Genomic DNA, 23,566 nt, shown 5'->3' on the forward strand with positions numbered 1-23,566 from the left:
TCACGGAAACACCCCCTCCACGTCGGATTGTTCGGATTCCACGTTGGACTTCGGATTTCCCAGCGCTTTCCGTTCATGGCCAACAAAACGACCATATTACTCCCTTTCCACGGAAACGGGGTCTATTTTCCTTTCCGTTTCCCTTTCTTAGGCGCAACTGAACAGGCCCTATATTATTAGTTTCGTGAGTAATCTACGATTTATTTGACTAAATTTTCGAATAAGCTAGTGGAATTGCCTACGCGGTGCACAGGGTGAATGTTAATTATGCTCACCTTAAACAAACTCAATAAACACTGAGGCCCACCTCACCTTCGTGCATACATCATATAATGCCTTTTTTTTTAGAAAATTCACTTCCCGCTTCGTACGAAGATTCAAACCATTCATTTGTTGAGCTTCAAAGTAAATAGTTTGTGCCCCAAAAAGTCATCTCGATCATCCTAACCCTCCGACCTAATACGAAAATGCCATTTATGAATCTCCACGGATCAAAGAGTTAGGATCATCCTAGGGAGAAGTTTTTTGGGGCAAGAACTGTTTATGTTGGGTCACAACAAGTGAATGGTTTGGAACTTCGAACAAAGTAAGGCCCAATGATTTTTATTTTTTTTTTAAATATACAGGTTTATGTTGTCCACCTTCTTCAAAGATCTAAATCTTTCATTGATGGGCACCACTAAGGGTTCGTTTTCAAAGATGATCCCTTAGTGGTCTAAACTCGTACTGTCAAGTATTTTTCAAAAATGGATTGTACGGCCCACGCCATAGGATGATCCCTCAATTTGATGGGCCACAATGTAAATAGATTACGCCCCATAAATCATTTCCACAGGATGATCCCAACCCTTTGATCTAGAGGTTTCCATAATATGCAGTTACTCTATAGGTCGGAGGGCTAGGATCATCCTATGGAAATGATTTTTTCGGCCATAATTCTCTAAACAATCACAGCCTGATAGCTTCTAATGTAGAACTAACAATTTAGAAACGTCTGGCTATTGATTAAAGGCTGAGCTATTAAAGGCTGAGCTAGGCATTCATCATATTTACCCAAGAGGGCCAAACATCATTCGGTGAAGGGATTTGCTAGAAAATTTGAGGAAAGCCATTTTACGGCTAGCTATTGCATGCTAGTTTAATATGAGGCATATGAGGTAGCTGTTCTCACATGTAAAAGCCAACGCGAAATGGCTTAATTTCCCCAAAATTGGCTTGCAAATCCCATCAACCAAAACCTTTCAAATAAAATTCCTACACATCAAAACAGTAAAGCGCTTCCAAGAAAATTATTTCTACAAGAACTATTTCCAAGAAAATTATTTCTGCAAGAGTTATTTCCAAGAAAATTATTTCTATCACAATTATTTAGAAGAAAATTATTTATATAAAGAGGAAGTTAACTAAAGAATAATGTGTGCTAAAGTTATTTTTTTTCCTATCAAAATAGGGCATAAAGTTAGAAGGAAGAGACATTTAAGAAAGATTAGAAATCAGCATTACACAATTGAGAGTGCATGGAAAAATTCTAGATAAGTTGCTTAAAAAAAAAAAAAAAAAGGTTGTAACGCAGAAAAAAAAAATAGAGAGTTGGTGGTTATTCAAAATACAATGAATTAATAAATAAAGGGAGATGATATTTTCACCAAAAATTGTGTGGATGTGATGTCTACTCCTTGCATGGGTGTGTTGCCTTGATCTTCCCTAGGTTTCACGTTTCTTCTTTTTTTTTTTGTTGGTTTTTACTAGGGGTGGCAATGGTTCGGTTTCGGTTCGGTTCGACCCCCAAACCGAACCGAACCGAACCGAAATTTGAATCGGTTTGGTTTTACCAAACCAAAACTGAACCAAAACTGAATTTTCGGTTCGGTTTCGGTTCGGTTCCGCCAATTTTGCCACCCCTTACTCATAATAATTGGAATTGTTCGGTTTCGGTTCGGTTTGATCCCCAAACCGAAATTTGAATCAGTTTGGTTAAACCAAACCGAAACCGAATTTTCGGTTCGGTTTAAGCTCGGTTCCAGTTCGGTTCGGCCAATTTTGCCACCCCTAGTTTTTACCCATAAATCGCCTTCCTGGGAATCCCAAACTCCCATTAATCTCACCTAAAATCTCTATTGCATTAATTTACACCTATCTTTTACACAAACTTAAAAGATCCATCAACCTTAAAAATACCATTCAAATCCATTTATATCCTGAGTCCCTTTTTTGTCTAAAAACTAATTTTACACCCTCCCGGCATCATTCGACAGCCTCTCTGCATATGTCTATACTCCATTATGCAGTACTTGCAAAAAGAGTAACATAGCTTGCTAATTTGCAAATAGAGTAATGAGATTTGGCCATATTTTCCAAAATGGGTATCTCTCTACGGAAAGCATACGGAAGGCGTTTCAAAGTTCAACAAGACAACTATACATATTACCCCCAAAACGCAAAACCCCTGCTCTATTTCCCTAATCCACTCATGAGAGAGGGGAGGCAAAGAGATGCGGGAAGAGTATTGTATAGCCTACACCATAGGATGATCCAAACTGTCCATTTGATGGGCCACAACGTAAATAAGTTGTGCCCAAAAAATCATTTCCACAGGATGATCCTAGCCTTCCAATCTATAGAGCATAATTTTTGGGGCACAACCTAGTTACATTGTGGCCCATCAAATGCACACTTTGGATCATGATATGGCCCTAAATAGGTTGTGCCCAAAAAATTATTTCCATAGGATGATTCTAGCCTTCCAGTCTATAGAGGTTTCCATAACATTCAGTTCCTCTGTTGATCAGAAGGCTGGGATCATCTTATGGTAATGATTTTTGGGGCACAACCTATTTACATTGTGGCCCATCAAATGAATGGTTTGGAATCTTTGGATCATCCTATGGTGTGCAGTATAGTACTTTTGAAAAATACTTAACTATTCAACACCGTATAATAACTCTAAAAATCAAGAGGGTGTGGGAATATCATAATCCCACTCCTACAATTCTTAGGGCACAACCCTTTTACATTGTGGCCCATCAAATGGACGGTTTGGATCATCCAATGGCCCAAGATTGGTTGTGCCCAAAAAATTATTTCCCTGTTGTTTGAGTCTTTATTAGGTTCCGATTCTAGAGAAAGACCTAAAAAAATGGACATGCTGCCTTTAAGATGGAGAGGGCCCGTTTGGATACCTCATGCATTTGTATTTTGATTTGGATTTGAGTTTTGGATACAAAATACATCCATCATCTTCATGAACATGTTTTAAGAGAGGGAGGGTGGGAGGAAGGGATGTCTAACTGCTGCCGGAGCAACGTCGAGGAGCAGCGACGGTGAAGGAAGTTGCCACAAATATTGATTTCCAAATAAGGTCTAGCATAATAGATTTGAAAATTGGGATTTTTCACACTGTTGTAGCTGATTTGGAAATTTTTAGGATCTGATCCAGTTCAAAATGTCAACTAAATCTAAATCTTGTGGCTATCCAAACGTGGCCCTAATGTCAAAATTTTTTATACAAGGCGAGAAGATATAAGATAATTAATAACAGCATCAAAATTTACAAATCCTACACCCTTCTGCTCCATGGTAGTTTGTCTCTTCTCTATTTCCTATTTTGCTGTCTAAGTCTAAAATGATGAATACAAAACCACCCGTTCAATATTTGAGGAAATTAAAGGAGAAAAATACTATGTTACACAGAAACAAAAAAATACTATCTCACCTTGTATGGAACAAAATGGGCGCCAACAAATCCGATTATCAAAATTCGATTAAAAAAAATATTTCCTATTCGTGTTGGTCGTAAATAAACCGATTAGCCCAAGTTGATCAGTTTGTCAGTTTTGCAGTCTGAGGAGTAGGCGCAGCAACCGGAACAGTCCCACCGGTAGTCAGCCTGGGAATTGCAAGTTTATCAACACATTTACACAATAGAAGAGATCACCTAGAGAAGGATCGGAGTTTTTTTTTTTTTTTTCTTCTTTTTTTCTTCTCATAGAGTAATTCAATTCTATCATCACAAATATCAGAGTAACAAGAAGAACAGAAAGAAAAGACTGGTTAAAAATATGAAGAACTCACAGTCCAACAAAGACTTTGAAAGCGTCATAGATTCCCCACTGTGCTCCGGTCAAAGTACCGATCATGACAATGCGAAGAGGAAGTCCACGGATGAAAAGACCCCATAATCCAAGCTTCTTCACCGCCTGCATACAAAGGGTAAAAAATATCAAGAACGCAATCACACAAAGAAATATAGATCAGAAGTTGAAGGGAAAAAAAAAAACAGACCATGAATTATCCCCCCTGACCACCACCACCACAAAAGGGGCTCACATCACGAACAGTTGCACCCTCGGAGTTGTTGAGGAAAGACACAAGATTGTCAGCAGGGTGAGATACAATAGCACAGAAGACACCGGCAATATAGCCACCGGCGAAGCTCACACCCAGCTGTAGTTTTTTGCTGCACTGTTCCTTTGGTGTGGGGATTACATACTTGTATATCATTTCCACAATGGTCTCAAAAGAAGCAAACTTCATCATGGTATCTGCAGCACCCAATCGCTATTAGATTAGCATGTTTCCTAGAGCAAAGCAAGGCAAAAGTATTTGAGGAGAAAAACATGGTGATTAGTAGCTAATTGTCTGTAAAAGAGAATCAAATTAGAGAATATCTGCACTAACTTTGCTTAAAAAAACATGAGTGGTGGATTAGATGAATATTTAGTGTCAACTTCAACTTGTACATTTTTTTAAAAAGAATTTCTTTTAATATGGCTGTAAAGGCATTACAATGACTGAGGGCAAGGCATCCCACAAATGCAAACAGCAGCTACACCAATCCATGCAATATGTACAGCATCTACACAATCTCCCAAAAAACAGCATCTACAAAACTCTACATTTCAAGTGACATGCCCCACCTCATCTAAAACGCGGCTACACAGTGATGGAGCCAGGATTTATACATATAAAATACAGTGGGCCCACATTGTTTGGGTGATGCAAACCATTCATTTGATGGGCCCTCGCATAGGATAGGGTGTTCCCAAAAAATCAGCTCCATATGATCATTCTAACCCTTCGATTTGTGGAGGTTAAAATAGACGGGTATAAACTGAAGCAGATAGTAAGCCCAATAAGTGGCGTATTTGCCCATTATAACTTTTAGGGATTTATTTTCATGTTATTTAGTTTCTAGGATTTTATTTTTCAAGTTATTTAGATTTAGGGCTTTTATTTACTTTCCAATAGATAGGACTCATGTTTTAGAGATATTAAGCTTTTGATGAATTAAAGATTGATTAAGATTCTTCCCTCCAATTTCCTTTCTTCTTCTCCCCAAAGACTTCTTCTCCTCTATTCTTCCTCTTCTCCTACTCTTTCATCTCTTTCTTCAATTTTCTCTTCCCCGGTGCTACACCATAAACCTTCACAAATCTGTCAATTTCTTCCCTCCACAGTTTGAAGGGTTAGGATGATCCTAAAGTGCTGATTTTTTGGGCACACCCTAGCTATGTGAGTTCCGATCAAATGAATGCTTTGGATCATCCAAACAATGTGGGCCCACTATATTTTAAGCCGACGGAGTAGATAAGTTATCTCTCTCTCTCTCTCTCTCTCTCTCTCTCTCTCTCTCTCTCTCTCTATATATATATATATATATATATATATATATATATATATATATATATATATATGAGGAAAGTTTTTCTAGTCGGCCGACTAGAGAACCTTCTCTAGTCCGCCGACCAAAAACACAGTGGGCCCATGTTGTTTGGATGATCCAAAGCATTCATTTGATGGGCCCTGGCATAGATAGGGTGTGCCCAAAAAATCAGCTCCATAGGATCATCCTAGCCCTTTGATTTGTGGAGGTTAAAAATGGACAGTGGAGGTTAAAAACATAGTGAGCCCACGTTGTTTTGATGATCCAAAGCATTCATTTGATGGGCCCTAACATAGATAGGATGTGCCTAAAAAATCATCTCCATAGGACCATCCTAACCCTTCGATTTATGGAGGTTAAAATGCACGCTTATAAACTCCACAAATCTGTACATTTTTAACCTCCACAAATCAAAGGGTTAGGATGATCCTATGCAACTGATTTTTTAGGCACACCCTATCTATGCGAGGGCCTATCAAATGAATGTTTTGGATTATCCAAATAATGTGGGACCACTGTGTTTTTTGGTCGGCGGACTAGAGAAGCTTCTCTAGTCGGATAAGCTTATCTGAGCAGAGCTCACAAACCATGGGGGGGAGGGGGGAAGGCCCTTCCATGGATAGGGTGTGTACCAAAAATCAACGCTATAGGATCATTCTAACCCAATCAAAAGGTGGAGGGAAAATGGACAGACACTGTGTGTCCATGTTTCTGCCCATTTTTCCACTCCACAAATGGCAGGGTTAGGATGATCCTATAGGGCTGATTTTCGGTACACACCCAATCCATGGAAGGGCCTTCCAAATGAATGCTTTGGATTCCCCTAAAAATGTGGCCCCCCAATGGTTTGTGAGCTCTGCTCAGATAAGCTTATCTCAGCAGCTGCCCACAAACCATTTCCTTCCTCATATATATATATATATATGAGGAAACTGTTGGTGCGCTGAAGCTCACCAAGCTTATGGTGCGCTTAAGCGCCCAATCACATGGGGGCCCACTTTGTTAGGATGATCCAAAGCATTCATTTGAAAGGCCCTTACATAGATGTGGGGGGGGTTATATGAATTGGGTTTTTAAAGAAATTTCTTGCTTTTTAGATGTTTGATTATAAAAAACAAACAAACCACAAATTAAAGCACTCAAGAACAAGGTTAGAATGATAGCATAAAGAAGATAAAACACAAATGCACAAGGAGAGAGAGAGAGAGAGAGAGAGAGAGCACCCTGATTTTATAGTGGTTCGGTCCTTAGATCCACACTAAGGCCTACACCACTCCACCAAGGTCTTTGGTGGCTTCACTAACTGAATCCTCTTAAGGGTGAGGATTAAACCGTTTATAGTGAGGTTGGCTCTGCTCTTCACAACTCGCCATCAGACCGTGTTTGTCCACAAATCTGCCCAATTTTTTTCCTCCACAAATGGAGGGTTAGGATGATCCTATGGAGCTGATTTTTGGTACACCCCCTATCTACGATAGGGCCTTGCAAATGAATGGTTTGGATCACCACAGAAAATGTGGGAACCATTTGATTGGGCCCTTAAGCGCACCAACAGTTTCCTATATATATATATATATATATCAGGTAAAGGTTTCTGTATCGCTCACCCTGAGCAGCCCTTCAAAACCCCTAACTCACCCACTCCATTAGTTTTGTAGGTTATAGGTAGGATTATGGTTATGATTAGGGTTAGGGTTAGGGTTATGGGTTATGGTTATGATTAGTGGAGGTTTTCGAATGGATGGTTAGAAACTATTTGGGTTATGGTTATGATTAGTGGAGGTTTTCGAATGGATGGTTAGAAACTATTTGGGTTATGGTTATGATTAGTGGAGGTTTTCGAATGGATGGTTCGAAAGTATTTGGGTTATGGTTAGGGTTATGGGTTATGGTTTGTTAGGAACACCTAATCTATGTGAGGTCCTATAGGATGAATGGGTTGGATGAGTGAAGTTACATGTAGGTGGTGTATAATATAGGGCTGCTCAACCTGCGCGATACCTCAGAAACCTCACCCCCACATATATATATAATAAGCTGGGAGGAAAAGCCCATGCTTTTTTTAATTTTTGAAAATTATGTGGAATTAACACCTCACTTTTTTTGACTTTTTCTAACAAAGGCACCCATTCAACCCACATATTTTCAATCCTACCCCCTCCTTTATGCTTTTTAACAAAGGCACCATTAAAGCCACATAATTTCAATCCTACGCCCCTCCTTTGTTAAAAAGCATTAGAAAATATTATTAGAAAATATAAAAAGAATATATTTTTAGAAAAAGTATATGATACTTTTTTTATTTTTTTTTTGCTACTTTTTAACTTATTTTTTCTACAGATTTTTTAAATAACGTTTTTTTTTTGTATCATATACTTTTTTTTTGCCGTGTCGTGCATATTTTTAATTTTTTTACACAAAAATTAATTAGAAAATTTTGTATCATATACTTTTTTTCACCGTATCATGCATCTTTTTTTTTCACACAAAAAGTAATTAGAAAACTCTTTCTTTAGCATTTTTTTCATTACTTGGTACGTGGTTATGCATACTTTTTTGCTTATTGTTTCTACATTTTTTGAACTTTTTTTTTTGGGTATCATAGTCCTTTTTTTGGCTGTGTCGTGCATCGCACGTCGGGTATTACTAGTATAAATATATAGCAGAAGAGAAAAGGAGAGAATTATTTGAATTTCTCCCAAAATTCTATGAGAATTACACATCACTTTTTTTTTACTTTTTTTAACAAAGGCACCCATTCAACCCACATATTTTCAATCCTACCCCCTCCTTTATGCTTTTAAACAAAGGCACCCATTAAAGCCACATAATTTCAATCCTACCCTCCTCGTTTATGCTTTTTTAATTATGGAAACCTCTATAGATTGGAGGGCTAGGATCAGCCTATGGAAATGATTTTACGGGCACAACCTATTGATGTTGTGTTCCATCACATGGACGGTATGGATCAACCTATGATGTGGTCTGTACAATTCTTTGTCGGCCCGTGCATCGCACGAGGTTTTTACTATATATATACAGATATATATGTATATATATGTGTGTGTGTGTGTGTGCGCGTGCGCGCGCGCGCGTCCGTTTGGGTAGCGGGGGGGAGGGGGTCTAAAACACTTCAGTGATTCTAACACTCTCTAAACCTTATTGGAATACATTTGGAGTTAGAAACACATTTGAGCCTCTCTTGATTCAAGATTAAGGAGTGAATTAGAAACCCACTTGTATATCTTTTCATCCATTCATTGTAGCCTCTTGAAGGCATTTTGTTTCTTTCTTTCTTTGATCATCCTTTGTATTTGGTGAGTGCTCAGAGATGAGTAGCCATCTTCCTGGACAAGTGTTGGGAGACGCGTAGCCATCTCTGATGGCGAGTTGTGAAGAGCAGAGCCAACCTCACTATAAACGGTTTAATCCTCACCCTTAAGAGGATTCAGTTAGTGAAGCCACCAAAGACCTTGGTGGAGTGGTGTAGGCCTTAGTGTGGATCTAAGGACCGACCCACTATAAAATCAGGGTGCTCTCTCTCTCTCTCTCTCTCTCTCTCTCTCTCTCTCTCTCTCTCTCTCTCTCTCTCTCTCTCCTTGTGCATTTGTGTTTTATCTTCTTTATGCTATCATTCTAACCTTGTTCTTGAGTGCTTTAATTTGTGGTTTGTTTGTTTTTTATAATCAAACATCTAAAACAGCAAGAAATTTCTTTAAAAACCCAATTCATATACACCCCCCCCCCCCCCCCCCGGGGTTGTGCTACGCTACTGGGATTTCACTTCCTCTCCCACCCTCCTTGCCCTTCTCCCATGACTGGATAAACTAATATTTTTATGGGAAAAATGTCATGGCTACGTGGCTATCAAACATGGTGTAACTGTGTTCTTGGATTGGCATGTAATTTACGATGGTTGTATTCAAATTGCTTATGTTAGTTGGAAATTGGAATTTAATAGTTTTTAAACTGTCATTTTTTCAATTATTTCACGCTTCCCTTTATGCTACCCCGTCGGTTCAATTTATGCTTCCCTTCAAGCTTCATGCTTCCCGCCTCCCGCCTAAAGCCTTCCCGAGAGCCTTCGCTTAAGTAATAAATAGTGTCTTCTTGTTAAATTTGGCTGACATAATGGTTTCTTATATTTTCTAATAATTTTTTTTGAATGGTCTTTTCTAATAATTTTTTATTTGTCCAATTTTTTTAACTATTTGAAAAAATTCATACAATCATAACGTCTTTTCCAAAGCATAAGACCGAGATCTATAAACATTAGTACATTTCGTAGCACTGACCAAAATAAAACACCGAACGAAACGGAATTCATAAGTTAGGTTCCAATTCAAAGCAATAAAACATTAAATAGATCTACCATAATCTAACTTCCATGGTTTTTAGAAAAAAGAAATAGCGATCTCCCTTAAATGGCATACGAACAGTTGAAGTACTTCCCACAAAACAGATATATAAAAGCAACAAGAGAATATTATAACATAATATCAAAATGAAACACCAAACGAAACTGAATTCATAATTTAGGTTCCAATTCAAAGCAATAAAACATTAAATAGATCTACCGAAATCTAACTTCCATGATTTTTAGAAAAAGAAATAGTGATGTCCCTTAAATGGCATACTAACAGATGAAGTACTTCCCACAAAACAGATATATAAATGCAACAAGAGAATATTATAACATAAAACTCTCTTATGAAAATTCCATTCAAAAAAACATAAAACAAGCAAATGAAAGGTTGCTGCTTACATGGAATCTGACACCCCCAAAGAGGAACAAGCCCCTTATATAACCTGTAAAAGTTACCTGACTTGAGAAAATAACAATTGATAGTACAAAAATCCAAATAATATATCAGTCCAGCAAAACATAGGTTTATTAAGAAGAGGCTGCATACCCTAGTACACCTTCAGATCTAACAATCTTAGGTAATATAGGTTGAGTTTGGAAGCGGACCTTCACTGCTTCAAATGGGCAAAGGGCAACATCAGCAATTAACTCAGCAGATGCAGACCCTGCAAGGTAGATCAAAGTCTTGTATTTGGTAGCACACTCAGGCCCAGCAAGGTCGGAGTAGTATTTCTTGAAGAACTCGTAGAATCCAAATTTGCAGGCGCCTTGAGCACTGTAACCAATCAGAGTCAGCGCCCAACCCCTGAATAAACCTCTGACTCCATGTTCCTTAAGCAGCACCCGAAAACCAGTGGAGATGCTCTTGTACTTCTCAGGGTCAATCTGTACAATATAGAAGGATAAAGGAGATCAATTAGATTCTCAAAGAAAAAACAAAGAGATCAAAATCAGATGAAGACCAAGAAGCTTTTTTCGAAACATATAAAAACACCAACAACCGATCAAGCTAACAAGATCAGATCGGACTTTGAAGCTAAGAGGAGTTGAGTTGGAACAGAAGAAACAAAAAATAAAGATCTAAAATCAGCCAATCAAAAGCTCCACGAGAGAAAAAAAAAAAAAAGGGACAAAAATCAAGATCTTAAACTGAAGAAGACGAACACCAATAACCTGTCGTATCATCCGTCAAACTTAAATATGATCAAAAATTGAAATTGAATATGACAGATACAAAGAATCCGTTTTACCAATAGTATAGACAAGCAAAAAATTCAGACCAAAAAACAAATTAGTGATCTTAGAAACTGTTAAAAGTTATTAATTCAAATATAGAGACTACAAAATGTGAAACTACCAGTTACTCCGAATGCTTAAGCTTTTGGAGAATGTGTTATTTAATCTTTTATACTTTAAAACTCCCCATCACGTGTAGCCCCGCTTTCTAAGGCTGGCCTACACGTGGCACATGTGGCCCCTCCTTTGGATTTGGACATTGGATGTGGATTTTTGCTATCAATTAGGTTTGAACTCAGGACCATGTGAAACTACCAGTTACTCTGCATGCTTAAACTTTTTGAGAAGGTGTTATTTAATCTTTTACACTTTAACACAAAACAATAAAAACACGTAAAAATCTCTCAAGAGAATAAAGCTAACGAGCATCAAAATTTCTTCAAGATCAACAGGCTAATCATATATTTCAGATCTACGGACTGCACGCTAATCAACAAAAGAATAATAACAAGCTTAAAAACAAGAAACAAAAAAAAAAAGGGGGCGAGGGGGGACACTGAAGATCCCAGACTTCTACAAATCTCAAATCACCAACAAAGAAAATAAACAAATGAAACCCTAATCAATGATCATATAACCACAAAATGCGAGAAACAAACCTAATTCCAACAGTAATCATCAAATTCAAACAGAAAACACAGAAACAAACAAATCAAAAAGTTCAGTAGTTATTAGAAGTCCTAATCCGAAACAGAAACCCTAGAAATTGAAATAAAGAAGCTGCATGTTACACTTGAGGAGATCAAGAGGAGTGACAGCCATGTGAGTGAGACCACAGCTCAAAATCCCTCCAACAGTGCAGGCCGCGTAATAAGCTGGAGAGTACAGCTCGATCCTCCTCCCACGCTCGCTCGGGGCGGGGATGATGAAAGCCTTTGAAGCTCCATTATTAGAGGAGAAAGACGAAGGAGATTTAGAAAAGGTGGGGGAAATTAGGGTTTCTGTTCAGGAGATTTTCGAGATCTAGGGTTTCGGTGGAGGTGGAGTAGAGAAAATTGGGAATGAGAGATTGGTGATAGTTTTGAGAGAAAGCCATTTGTACGATGAACAGGAACGAAAACGCCTCTTCATTTTTGGGTAGTAGCGAATTCGCACCCCTGTAGGTTAACTCGCACCCCTTGAACGTCAAAAAGTGTTAAAATTCTAACACATATCCTCCTTTCAAGAGGTGCGAATTATCCTACAGTGCGAATTTATCTTTGCCCTTGATTTTTGCCGTCTCACGAAGATGACACCTGCAAGATGTGTACGAAGAACGTCATCTGCTCCTGCGAATGCGCTCTACGCTGCCCTCAAAAAATAAAAAATTTCTTAACCCTCTAAGGAGAATTAGACAAGCATGGAAGATGGGAGAAGATTAGTACGGAGATTTGCGGGTGGTGTTTGGTTGTGCGAGAAAATTAGCCTAAGATGTAGGATGTCATTATCAAAATATAGGATGGAAGAGAGAGAGAAAAAGAATAAGACAAGAATCTTATCTTAATCTTATCTTAATTCCTCATACAAATTTCTCCATTTTGGTGAAAAAAGGGGAGAAGATTATGGGATGGAACATCTCCGCCACGTAGGCGCCACCCAGGATAAAAGTAATAATGATGTCTATAAGTTGTCCGGTGGTCAAAGTTCTAAATGACAACCAAACATGTTTTGGGGAGATCTTTGGAGAGATCTTTGGAAGATCTCAAGCATTTGAAACTCTTACAATCCCCCCAAAATGAGCAACCAAACAGAGCATAGGGGCACATTTGGCTACCATGAATTTTTTTTTTCCAGATAAAATAGTGTCTCGAAGTGGTGAGAGGAGCGTAGGGTGGGAGGGCAAAAATGAGATGAGGGTGACAAGTGGCTAAAAATAAGGAAACAAAAAACTCTACTCAAAATAGGATCAACTTTTTCTTGATATTCCACTTTGATACCTTGGGAGTAATGCTTTAAGCAAAACTCATGCTTATCTTCTCCACCGACCTTCTCTTCCTCCATCTTTCTCTAACAATCTTGAAGCATTAATTTTTCAAGCCCTAATTTTGGACGTCTGCTTCTAAGATCAGTAGGGGTTCACATATATGTGCAACTACATTTTGGTTGAGTTTAGATTATTGTATTTCTAAAACTCTTGGTTTGTCATAAAAGGAATCGTGTTTTTAGTTGAATTACAGATCTTTTATGATATAGACCATATGGTGTTGCGGATGCTTCAATATTTTGTTTTGAACATCACACTATCTATCTATTGGATTGTGTTATATGTAGAACATATGAGGAGATTGTTAGATATGTTCTAATATAAGCCCATAGATAGTGGACTAGATGTCTGGGCCCATATGGGCTGAAGCCCATAACCTCTCTTATTTCTCATCCTTATCCCTTCAATATTTACAATCGTAAATAGGGGCTGGGGGCAGCTGTCTTAGTATTCCACTTTGATACCTTGGGAGTAATGCTTCAAGCAAAACTCATGCTTATCTTCTCCACCGACCCTCTCTTCCCCCATCTTTCTCTAACAAATCGAGATTCTTAGAAAAAGAGAAAGACCTTCCTCTGTTTGGTTGCTTGTTGATGGCTGGGAGATTAGGAGAAGAAGAAGTCACGTGTTCATAGGAATAGTAACATTTCGTATTTAGAAAACATTTCCTAGGCTATGTTTTTACAATAGAGCTCAAACAAGCTTTATGTTTTTTTAGTTAGAAAACATATACAGCTTGTTTGAGCATTTATCCGGAAATAGAGGGTATTTTGCTCATCAAAGGTCCGATTACAGTATATAATCAAATGACTTCATAATTACATTGTTAAAATTTTTTTTTGCCATGACTCACTCATCCACAAACTAGGCCAATAGATCAACGATTCAACGGTGCCGATCATCACTCATTAAAAACAGTAAACCTAGCAAAGCACGTGTGACACACACGTGTATCAATCAAAGGCACTATTTTCCGTGTGTTCTAGTGGTGCAACTTTGGTCAGGCTCAACCTGAACCCAACTTGGCTCAAATTGGGTTGGCATTTCCTCATTTTAAGTTGGGTTATGGTTGGGAAAAGCCAACCCAATTTAATTTCGGGTTGGTTTAGGGGTTGAGACCTTGGCAACCGGAACCCAACCTTCGTCCTCTAACTTTATCATAATTTTCTTGTATTTTTCTATTTAGCCTTAGGTGAACCCAAACCGACCCGAATCACCCCGAATCAACCCAACCTGATTTTGGGTTAGATGGGTTGGTTAGGGTTGAGTGATTTAGAGGCGGGTTGAGTTGGGGTTGACCACCCCACCCCACGCCACCCAACCCAACCTAACCCGAGTTGCACCCTCGTTCAATCAGACTCCGAACCTCAAGACTATAGGCTTTGACCCATCTCTCTCTCTCTCTCTCAAGAGAATACAGAAAAAACTTCAACATGGCGACTCTGGTTCGCTTGTCCAGAAAAACCCTAACCCTAAAAAACGCTCTCCCCTCGTCATCTCTTCTCTTCTCTCGTCATCTCTCCACCGATCCAAAATCAACACAAACATCATCATCATCATCAACAACAACAACAGCATCCGATCGAGTGAAATGGGATTACAGAGGCCAAAGAAGGATAATCCCATTAGGTCAATGGCTCCCAAAAATAGCTGTAGACGCCTACGTGGCCCCAAACGTTGTTCTTGCGGGCCAGGTCACGGTCTATGACGGAGCTTCCGTCTGGGCCGGATCCGTTATCCGTGGCGATCTCAATAAGATTAGTGTTGGATTTTGTTCAAATGTTCAGGAACGTTGTGTTCTTCATGCAGCCTGGTCTTCGCCCACAGGTTCGAATTTTTTTCTTCCATTTTTACATTGTTTTTTTTTTTTCTGCTTTCTCTTTTACTGTTGGATTTAGGGTTTATGTTTTGTGCTTCTCTAAATAGGATTTTGTATCTCCTTTTTCATTTTTAATTGTAGAAACAACAGTCGACGGCAACAGATTTGGATAGTGTGTGTATGGATGCGTGCGTGCGTGTGTTCTTTTTTCCATTTTTTGGTAGAATTAGAATTTATTTTCTTGGTAGTTCAAGATGTTTTTTTTTTTTTTTTGGCACTGATTTAAAATGATGAATGAATGTGGCTTATTGTTTTATTGATTCATGTGGGTTTTACCAATTTAGCAGGAAGAAGTCAAAAACATCCCTATGAGAGTAATAAATTTTGAATTTGTAGAGTTGAATTAGGGTTGCGTGTTCTTGTGCTGATTTTTTTTCCCAAACTGATGAATTGAGAAAATATGATTTAGTTTCTTTGGAACAGCAGCTTACAGGAAGCATAATTGTAGAAAACCGAGAAATACCTTCCCAACTACAATGAAAACGAAAAGGAAAGATGCAAGAACACAGTCACACAAGAAACACAAGATTTACATGGCTCGGCAGTCCCAACGACCACCAGAGGGGGGGGAGGGATTTTCATTATTTCGGTCTATGGTTACAAACTCTCTTCTTCTTGGCCAAGAAACACAAAAGAGAAAGCTCAAAACTATAACCGTAACACGTGGCTTATATAAATTTACCTAAATACTCTTGAGAGAAAATATGAAAAATTAAATTTCCCTTCCAGGGTGCTTTCCCGGAAATCCCGGCCGGGGCATGCTACCCCAGCACCCCCAAAGAGCTAACCACGTAGCTCGATCCGCGCGCGCGCACATTAGTCTGTTAGGGTCCTGTATAATGCCAGAATACAGAAAATCTGCACAACAACAATAAAGCACATGTACTTAATGGAGAAAGAAATGCAGAATTCTAAGCTAGGGGATTTGCAAAAGATTTTCTATTTTTATCAGTTTACTTCATTTGACTCCTATTCTTGTGAATGATTTGTGAAGGAAACTCCTCACTAGAGGTGTTCGTAGAGGAAATCATTACCTTTTGTCTGCTTTATTCCAAATTACCTTTGTGAAATCTAGGTCCTGTCATTGAAGCTTTCATTGTGCCAGCATCCTCACCCACATTATCCACATAGCATGACTGTTTTGCTTATATGAATGTGTTTATCATCAGTTCGTGTTTCAATCATTTATTGTTTCATGTAATAACACTTTCGAGCACAAATTGTTTCGCAGTTGTCAACTTGGGAAACATTCTGAACTTGTGTCTTCTTCATTTAATAAAATTAGGATTTCTCCGTTTGAACTTGGATTTTTCCCCATCGCTTCCTTATCTGGCATTTGATTTTATGTAGTCTTTGTAGATAGTTTCTCTAAATTTACATGGATATATTTTCTCAAGCATAAGTTACATTTTTCCCTTACTTTTCACTCGTTTCCATACCCCTATTACTCAACACGTCGACACAAATATTAGGCATCTAAGGACTGATGAGGGCAATGTGTGCGCATCTTTTGCCTTCAGAGACTTTTATCATTCACGTGGTATCCTGCATTAATGCTTTTTCCTCGCACTCCATCTCATAAGTAGAGTTACAGAGCAGAAACATAGATATATCACTAGAGCTGGTCTTTTTTCTCTGACTCTGTGGCATCACTGAATCTATGGATTAGGGGTTCCCACATTTCCTTATACGGGATTAATTTCCTTCCTCTTCAATCCTTGGTTAGGAATCTCCGTTAATAGATGGACAGTTCCAAACTATCATATGCTTCGTTCATGGGCGTGCAAGTCCCACACTCCCACATTCCCTTACATGTTATTAATTTGCTTTCCTCCATTTCTGGATTAGCAATCTCTTTTCGAGATACATATTTGGACAATTCCAAACTACCATATGCTTCTTTCATGGGCGTGCATTTGTTATGTTCATGTTCCAGTACTAGCTGCAAGAAGCTCTCGCCCAAGGCAGTCACATGCATCTTTGTTGGAGACAATGACGAGCACAAGGGAATATAGTTGCTAGTTGCTACTCTCTCACTTCGTGCAATATTCTAATTTCATGCCATGTTTCTTTTGATGAGTCCCATTTTTATTTTTATGATCCTTCGAATATTGGCCTTGAGAAGTATAAAAGAGAGGAGGGGGGTGGAAGTATTTAGAGCCATGTCACCTACTTCCACTCCAGCCTCTTTTCTAGAGGATGACATACAACCTTCCACTACTGATAGTGACTATAGAGAGGCACTATCCAAAACAAGCTTAAATGGGCCTTAACTACTCAAGTAATTAAGATAGCCGAGCCATTTATGTTTACTGAAACAATGATCAATGATAAGTGGGTCGAAGCCATCTGAGAAGAGTTTAGTGCTTGTAGCAACGCCTGTATAAAAATATAGTGGTATGCAAATGGCTATACAAGCTAAAGCTAAAGCAAAAAAGCTAGACGGTACTATATATAGAGAGATATGAGGCGAGACTAGTAGCCAAGGCCACAATTAGCAGCACAAACTAAACTATGACGAGGCGTTTAGATAGTCATAATGATAACTACACTGAGACTCCTTTAGTTTTAGCTTCTTTTGGTTAGAAGGTCCACTAGATGGGTGTTAAAAGTGTTTTCTGCCTGGGTGCTTAAATGAAGAGACTTATATGGACAACCAGAAGGCTTAGGCTTACAGATGGAGATTGCTTTGTAAGTAATCTATTGTGGGAAATAAGTGCCGTTAGCCTGGTTCGACTTGCTTAATCAAGCATTCAAGCAAAGAGGGTATAAAAGAAGTGCAACGGACAATTCTTTCTTTATTAGGCATACACTTTCGTGCCTAATTTTGATTTTGTTTATGCTGATGATGTTATAGTCACTGGAAGTGATAATCTTGAGATTCAAGGGTTGAAGAACCTCCTAAAGGGGAACTTCAACATGGCCCTAGGGGAGTAACACTACTTTCTTGGGGTTTCAATCACACAAACTCCAATGTATGATTTTAACTCAAGAAAATTAATGCTACAGAGCTACTTTGCAGGTTTCAAATGATGAATTGTAAACCCGCTAGTACTCTGTTACTTTAATAAGAATATCAAGGAAGGGGGAAAGATGTGAGATCTATTGATTTATTATAGGATGGTGAAAGCCCTATAGTACCTGGCATACGTGAGACTTGATATTAATTATGCGCTAAATCAGGTTTGCCAGTTTCAAAATGGCCCAAGGGAGAAACATTTTTAGTTAGCCAAAAGGATCATGAAGTATATGAGAGGCACTCTAGATCATGGGATTTTACAAGGCTCAACAGAACATAGGTGTTTAGGTTGAAGGATACTCTAATTCAAATTGGCTGGAGATATTGAAACTTGGAGGTTAGTTGCAAGCTTTTGTTTGTTCCCTGTGAAAAATTGTTTGGTCAAGAAGCAACACATGGTTGCAAGATCTATTGCAGAGGCAAAATACCTAGCTATGGCTTCTGTTGCTGTAGAGCTAAAGTGGCTTAGAGATCTCCTACAGGATCTTCGTATATGATTTGGTTCTTATGCTCTTTAGTGTGATAATCAAAGTGCAAGCAAATTATTACAAAATAAAGCTTTCCATGCTACGATCAAGCATAAAGAAATTGACTTTCACGCTGTTCGATAAAAAGTTGAGAATGAAAAGATACTTACTTCGTTTTGAGTAGAGAACAGATTACTGCCTTTTTCACAATAGGGTCTCACTACAAATCAACATTTGATGAGCAAGCTGGTCGTGTTCTAAGGGAACACATCAGCTTGAGAGGGAGCTGATCGTGTTCTAGGGAACACATCAACTTGAGGAGTGTTACAAATATATATGGTTTTTTTAATGGTGTTACAAATATTTGGTTACCCTTCCCTAACTTTGTTTTGGCTTTTTATTACTCTTTTGCATGTAAGGCATTGTACTACGCATCAGTGAAGGAATGAATATCATATTTTCCCTGTTGCCCCACGAATTCTATTCTCCTTCTCTCCTTGTAGTAGATTCAAGGAGTTTTAATACCTAATTCGATTGAATATGATCATAGATCCTATTGGATGTGTGAGCTTTTGTCATCAATCTGTAAGAGAACCTGGTATCACTTATCTACTCTCCAGATACTAATGCGAGCTAATTCATCTTGGATTTGCAATTTACATATTTTATCTTGCGGCCATTTCTTCATCAATCTCTAAGGTATCATTCCGTGTTACCTACCTAAATAATTTATTGGTATACTTATCAAACAATTCATCTTTCTGTTGGAGACATCCAAGGTTGATAAATATCACTTTCTCGCATGGTATTAAAATCTCTATCAATAAGCATATTGGCAAGGAGCCAGAATAATTTGTATCGGTTGGGTGCAAAAAAATATGGAGGAGTGAAAAGGATATGATACGGTTGAGCACCAAAAATCAATTGACACATAGCAGTTGATTTTTTTAATGGTAAAGATTTTATTAATGAAGAGCTGAAGCCCAATGACCGAGGAAGTCATATACAGCACAAAAGAATATAAAATAAAGGAGATACAAAAGGTAATTAGAGTGAAAGCTAACGAAGAAGAACCCAATCAGGTTGAAAGCAAATCGAATCTCAGAGGAGCTAGTCAAGCAAAATCATCAACACCCTAGTAACCCCATCTCATGTTAGGGCATCTGCATCCGAGTTGGCAGTTCTCAGTCATCTAATCACATTGAGGGATTCGCCCTCAATAACAAGTTGATCCATCTATATCTGATCCAATAGTCTAATGCCATGTAGAAGCACCTGAATCTTCTCTTTAACATCTTTTACACCAACCGGACCCAAGTAAGCCCAATTTAGACCTCTATCTGCAGTCCTCAACTGACCTCCTATACCAGTAAGTCGAGGGTTGTCGAGACTCAAATCGTCGAAGTTCAATTTCAACTTCTCAGGAGGAGGGGGTTCCCATTTTGGCAGCAGGCCCTCTATGACTACCACAGATTTGTGTTTACATTTCTAATATGTATTTTGGCCTTATGTTCAACATATATTTATGATATATGATTTATATTGTTTTTAGTGGTTTGATGAGCTTGTTACATCCTGTCCTATTTGCTTTTCGGCATTTTTTTGCTACCACTCGATTTTAAGCTGTAGAAACAAATGAACAGCCGAAGACATGAATGATATAAGTAGGTAGATGGTTAATACTTATTCTCGTACTCTGGCTCGGCTGGAATATGCGAATCAAATGAGGCTGAAGCAAGAGCTCTATTGCATGGTCTTAGGTGGTACGCTACACATTGTGTTGACCCCTTAATAGGGGGATTCATCTTACGTCATCTCATGGGCGAAAGGTGACACCTTGGGTCCTTGGAAACTCTTTAATATCATTTTGGAAATTCGGGACTGTTGTAAGGTCATTCACCCAAATTTCTCACAGATCCGCTAACGAAAAAGCTGACGAACTTGCGAAGGTCGGAGTGGACAGCAGCCGTGTGGTAGAGAGCAGTTTTCTTGTTTCTCAGGCCATTTAGGCTTTGAGAAGTGGGTTTTTGTTTTTATCTTTAGAGTTTATATTCGTACCTCATCTATGGTTGGGGACACCCTGTCCCCTCCATCTACCTGTATGTCTGATTTATATCAATAAAGTCACCTTTCTCAAAAAAAAAGAAAAGAGATAGCTAATACTCTATCACAACTACATAAATGACACAACAAAAGATACTAGTAGATAGTAGGTATGTGTTGTAAAAGCCATCTCATTCAAATATGATCAAGAAAAGGACAGAAGAGAAGAATTTTGTGGTTTTGGTTTCATTCATTCATTCAAATATTATCAAGAAAAGGACAGAAGAGAAGAATTTCGTGGGTTTGGTTTCATTCATTATGTTCTAAACACGCTTACAATAGTGTATGTAGAATGGAATGGAAAATTAACCTGAACAACCGTTAATGAGAAGCATCTTCATACTACGTTCTTTCTAACACCCTTCTCAAAGTGTACTATTCCTTTGAGGGATTTGCTAAGGTTCATCGCAAAAGGCATTTCGCGGTTGGTCTGTCGCATTTCAGATCAGCCACCTCGTGAATGGAGACAACAGCACCCTAGCAAATCCCTTCCTTTGAACATTTACAGCTTGTCAATCAAATGTGAATGATGATCACTTGCAAGGCATTTGGTGAGGATGTCTATTACCTGACCTCTACTCAAAACGAAGAGATGAACAAGCTCGTTATTTTCCACTTTTCTCTAACAAAGTGCTAATTAATCTCTCCGTGTTTGACAAAATAGTGTTTTATTACCGTTATCTTTCACTTAAAAAAATCTCTCCATGTTTCGTTCTAGTGTGAATCATTGGGTTCTGTGATGGCTTAGTTGCCTTTTGCTTATCACATTATCATGTTGCATGCCCTCACATATGAATCTCTAATAGCAAATGTCTCACCTAAGTCAAACTCTGAAATGGTGGGATCCATGGCCTAATTTTCAGTCTCTACACTGGAACTTGCAACTTTGCTTTGTTGCCTCCATGAATTGTTACTACCATGCAATATCCTATATAAGTAACCTCCTTGTGTCTAGATCTCCTTGCAGTTTGCATTCAAAACCCACTAAATTTACTCCTTTTTTCTAAACAGATCCAGACAATAAGCCATGATCCAAGGTCCCTCTGAAATACCTCATGATCCAGTTTGCAACTTGTAGATGTTATTGCCTCCAATCATACAGAAATTGGCAAACTTGATTTACTGTGTATGTGATATATGGCCTTATAAACTCTATTATAGAGCGGTATTATAGGGCTTCTACCATGCTACATCTCTAGATCTTAACTCTTTTTTTCTCCCCTCTTTGTTGCCACCCTTTTTTTATTATAAACTGATGGAGTGGTAACAGGCTTACACTTTGTCATACTAAATCTGCTGAGGAGGTATATGGCATACTTCTTCTAAGTTAGGTACCATATCTTTGTTCTCTGAACTTCAATACCTATTAATGAAGTTCTCCCAAGTGCCATTAAAAAAAATGAAGTTCTCCCAAGTATTTGTCAAAATAATCTTTTAGACCATTTTCCAATTTTGGAATTTTAGCATAATCATTTCTAGTGGTATGAATATCATCAACATATACTGGGATGAGAATTGTACCCGACTGAAAGTCTATAGTGAACAATGAGGTATCAGATGTACTTCTATATCCTGTCACTTGGAGAGCTTGATTCAATCTGTCAAACCAAGCTCTTGAGGCTTAACTAAGCTCGTTGATGGATTTCATAAGCCTGTACAAAATTATCTTCGTCTGCCAGTTCCAAGTCAAGGCCTTCTGGCTGCTCCATTAAGACTTCTTTCAGGTACCTTACAAGAAATCATTCTTTACATCCATTTGGCTAAGTATGCATCCAAAGGTATTGACTGAACACCACCATTGCTGTAAAGCTCAGTGTAGTATTTTTCATATGACTGCATAAAGCCTCTACCCACTCTCTTAAGCGAAACACTATGTGGTTAACCATGGACATTTTGTTAAGACTTAAAACTCAAGCTCCTTGACATTTGGAGATCTGTTTTAAAGAATTTCATTTTAACTAACCAAAATTGGAAGAGTGCTAGCAAGCAGGACATCCTGGGACTGCCTCTTCCTGTATGCCTTGCATGTGGGCTAGATTCCACATGCATGGTCTGGCCCACATGCAGGATGTGCAGGGAGCAGCAGTCCCGGCCTATTCCGTCCTCCCTGGGCCATCACAAATCATTTCCCAAATTGAAATGGTGTTAATGTTTGGTTGCAGCCTATATCCGGATTACAACGGATTGTAATATTCTTTTGGCTTTACTGCAATGAGGCTACTCTCTTCATGGATGTATGTGATATGGAAAATACCTAGGGCATTTAATGCTTTAGAGTTTCAGGTATTGGTGGGGGATTACCGTAGTAGAAAAACTGCTGAACAGGCCTTCATTATTTCAAATAATTTATTTTAGTTCTTTGACTGTTAAGAAGCTTCAATTCCATTATTGTTGATCTTAGCTCCAACAGAAAGCATTGGAGGTGAACAAATCCTATTTTTGCATATGATCATGTGGAACGGTCATTTGTGGAATTCATCCAATAAAGAATGGGATTTGAGCAAAAATGGAGGACCTGGATTAACACTTGCATCTCTTCTTCATCCTTATTTATTTTGAAGAATGGATCCCCACCATGTTTTTTTGGCAGTTCTAGGAGGCTGAGGCAAAGTAACCCATTGTCGCCATTTTTGTTTATCATGGTAGTTGAAGCTCGTAGTCGACTTATTGTGTCAAGCCCAGCATAATTCTCAACTGATCTACCACCTTTTTTTCTTTTGAGAAACTTAATCTTTTGGCTACGACCGTTGGTTATTAACGGTTCTTTCTTTAAAATTTAAATTTCTTTCTTTCTTTCTTTCGACCGTTGGT

General features: G+C 38.5%; 2 protein-coding genes across 2 annotated transcripts in view; one reads left to right on the forward strand and one right to left on the reverse strand.

The window, feature by feature from the left end:
• Positions 1 to 3,564: 3,564 nt before the first annotated feature.
• LOC143861637 (mitochondrial phosphate carrier protein 3, mitochondrial-like) lies at positions 3,565 to 13,304 on the reverse strand. The gene is made up of 5 exons (XM_077372525.1): positions 13,290 to 13,304; positions 10,576 to 10,913; positions 10,428 to 10,471; positions 4,282 to 4,541; positions 3,565 to 4,196 (listed from the first exon to the last, which is right to left on the reverse strand). The coding sequence occupies exons 1-4, from the start codon at positions 13,302 to 13,304 to the stop codon at positions 4,288 to 4,290; spliced, it is 651 nt and encodes a 216-aa protein (XP_077228640.1). The 3' UTR covers positions 3,565 to 4,196; positions 4,282 to 4,287.
• A 1,361-nt stretch (positions 13,305 to 14,665) lies between these two features.
• LOC143860989 (gamma carbonic anhydrase-like 2, mitochondrial) overlaps positions 14,666 to 23,566 on the forward strand; it is a 13,992-nt gene continuing 5,091 nt past the window's right edge. Inside the window, exon 1 of the mRNA XM_077371862.1 lies at positions 14,666 to 15,114. Within this exon, the coding sequence (XP_077227977.1) occupies positions 14,721 to 15,114 (394 nt within the window). The 5' untranslated portion in view covers positions 14,666 to 14,720. The remainder of the gene's footprint in view (positions 15,115 to 23,566) is intronic.

Source organism: Tasmannia lanceolata, unplaced genomic scaffold (assembly GCF_043159265.1).
Source record: "Tasmannia lanceolata isolate RefF3 unplaced genomic scaffold, GAP_Taslan_0.1 ptg000037l, whole genome shotgun sequence".
Taxonomy (NCBI): Eukaryota; Viridiplantae; Streptophyta; class Magnoliopsida; order Canellales; family Winteraceae; genus Tasmannia; species Tasmannia lanceolata.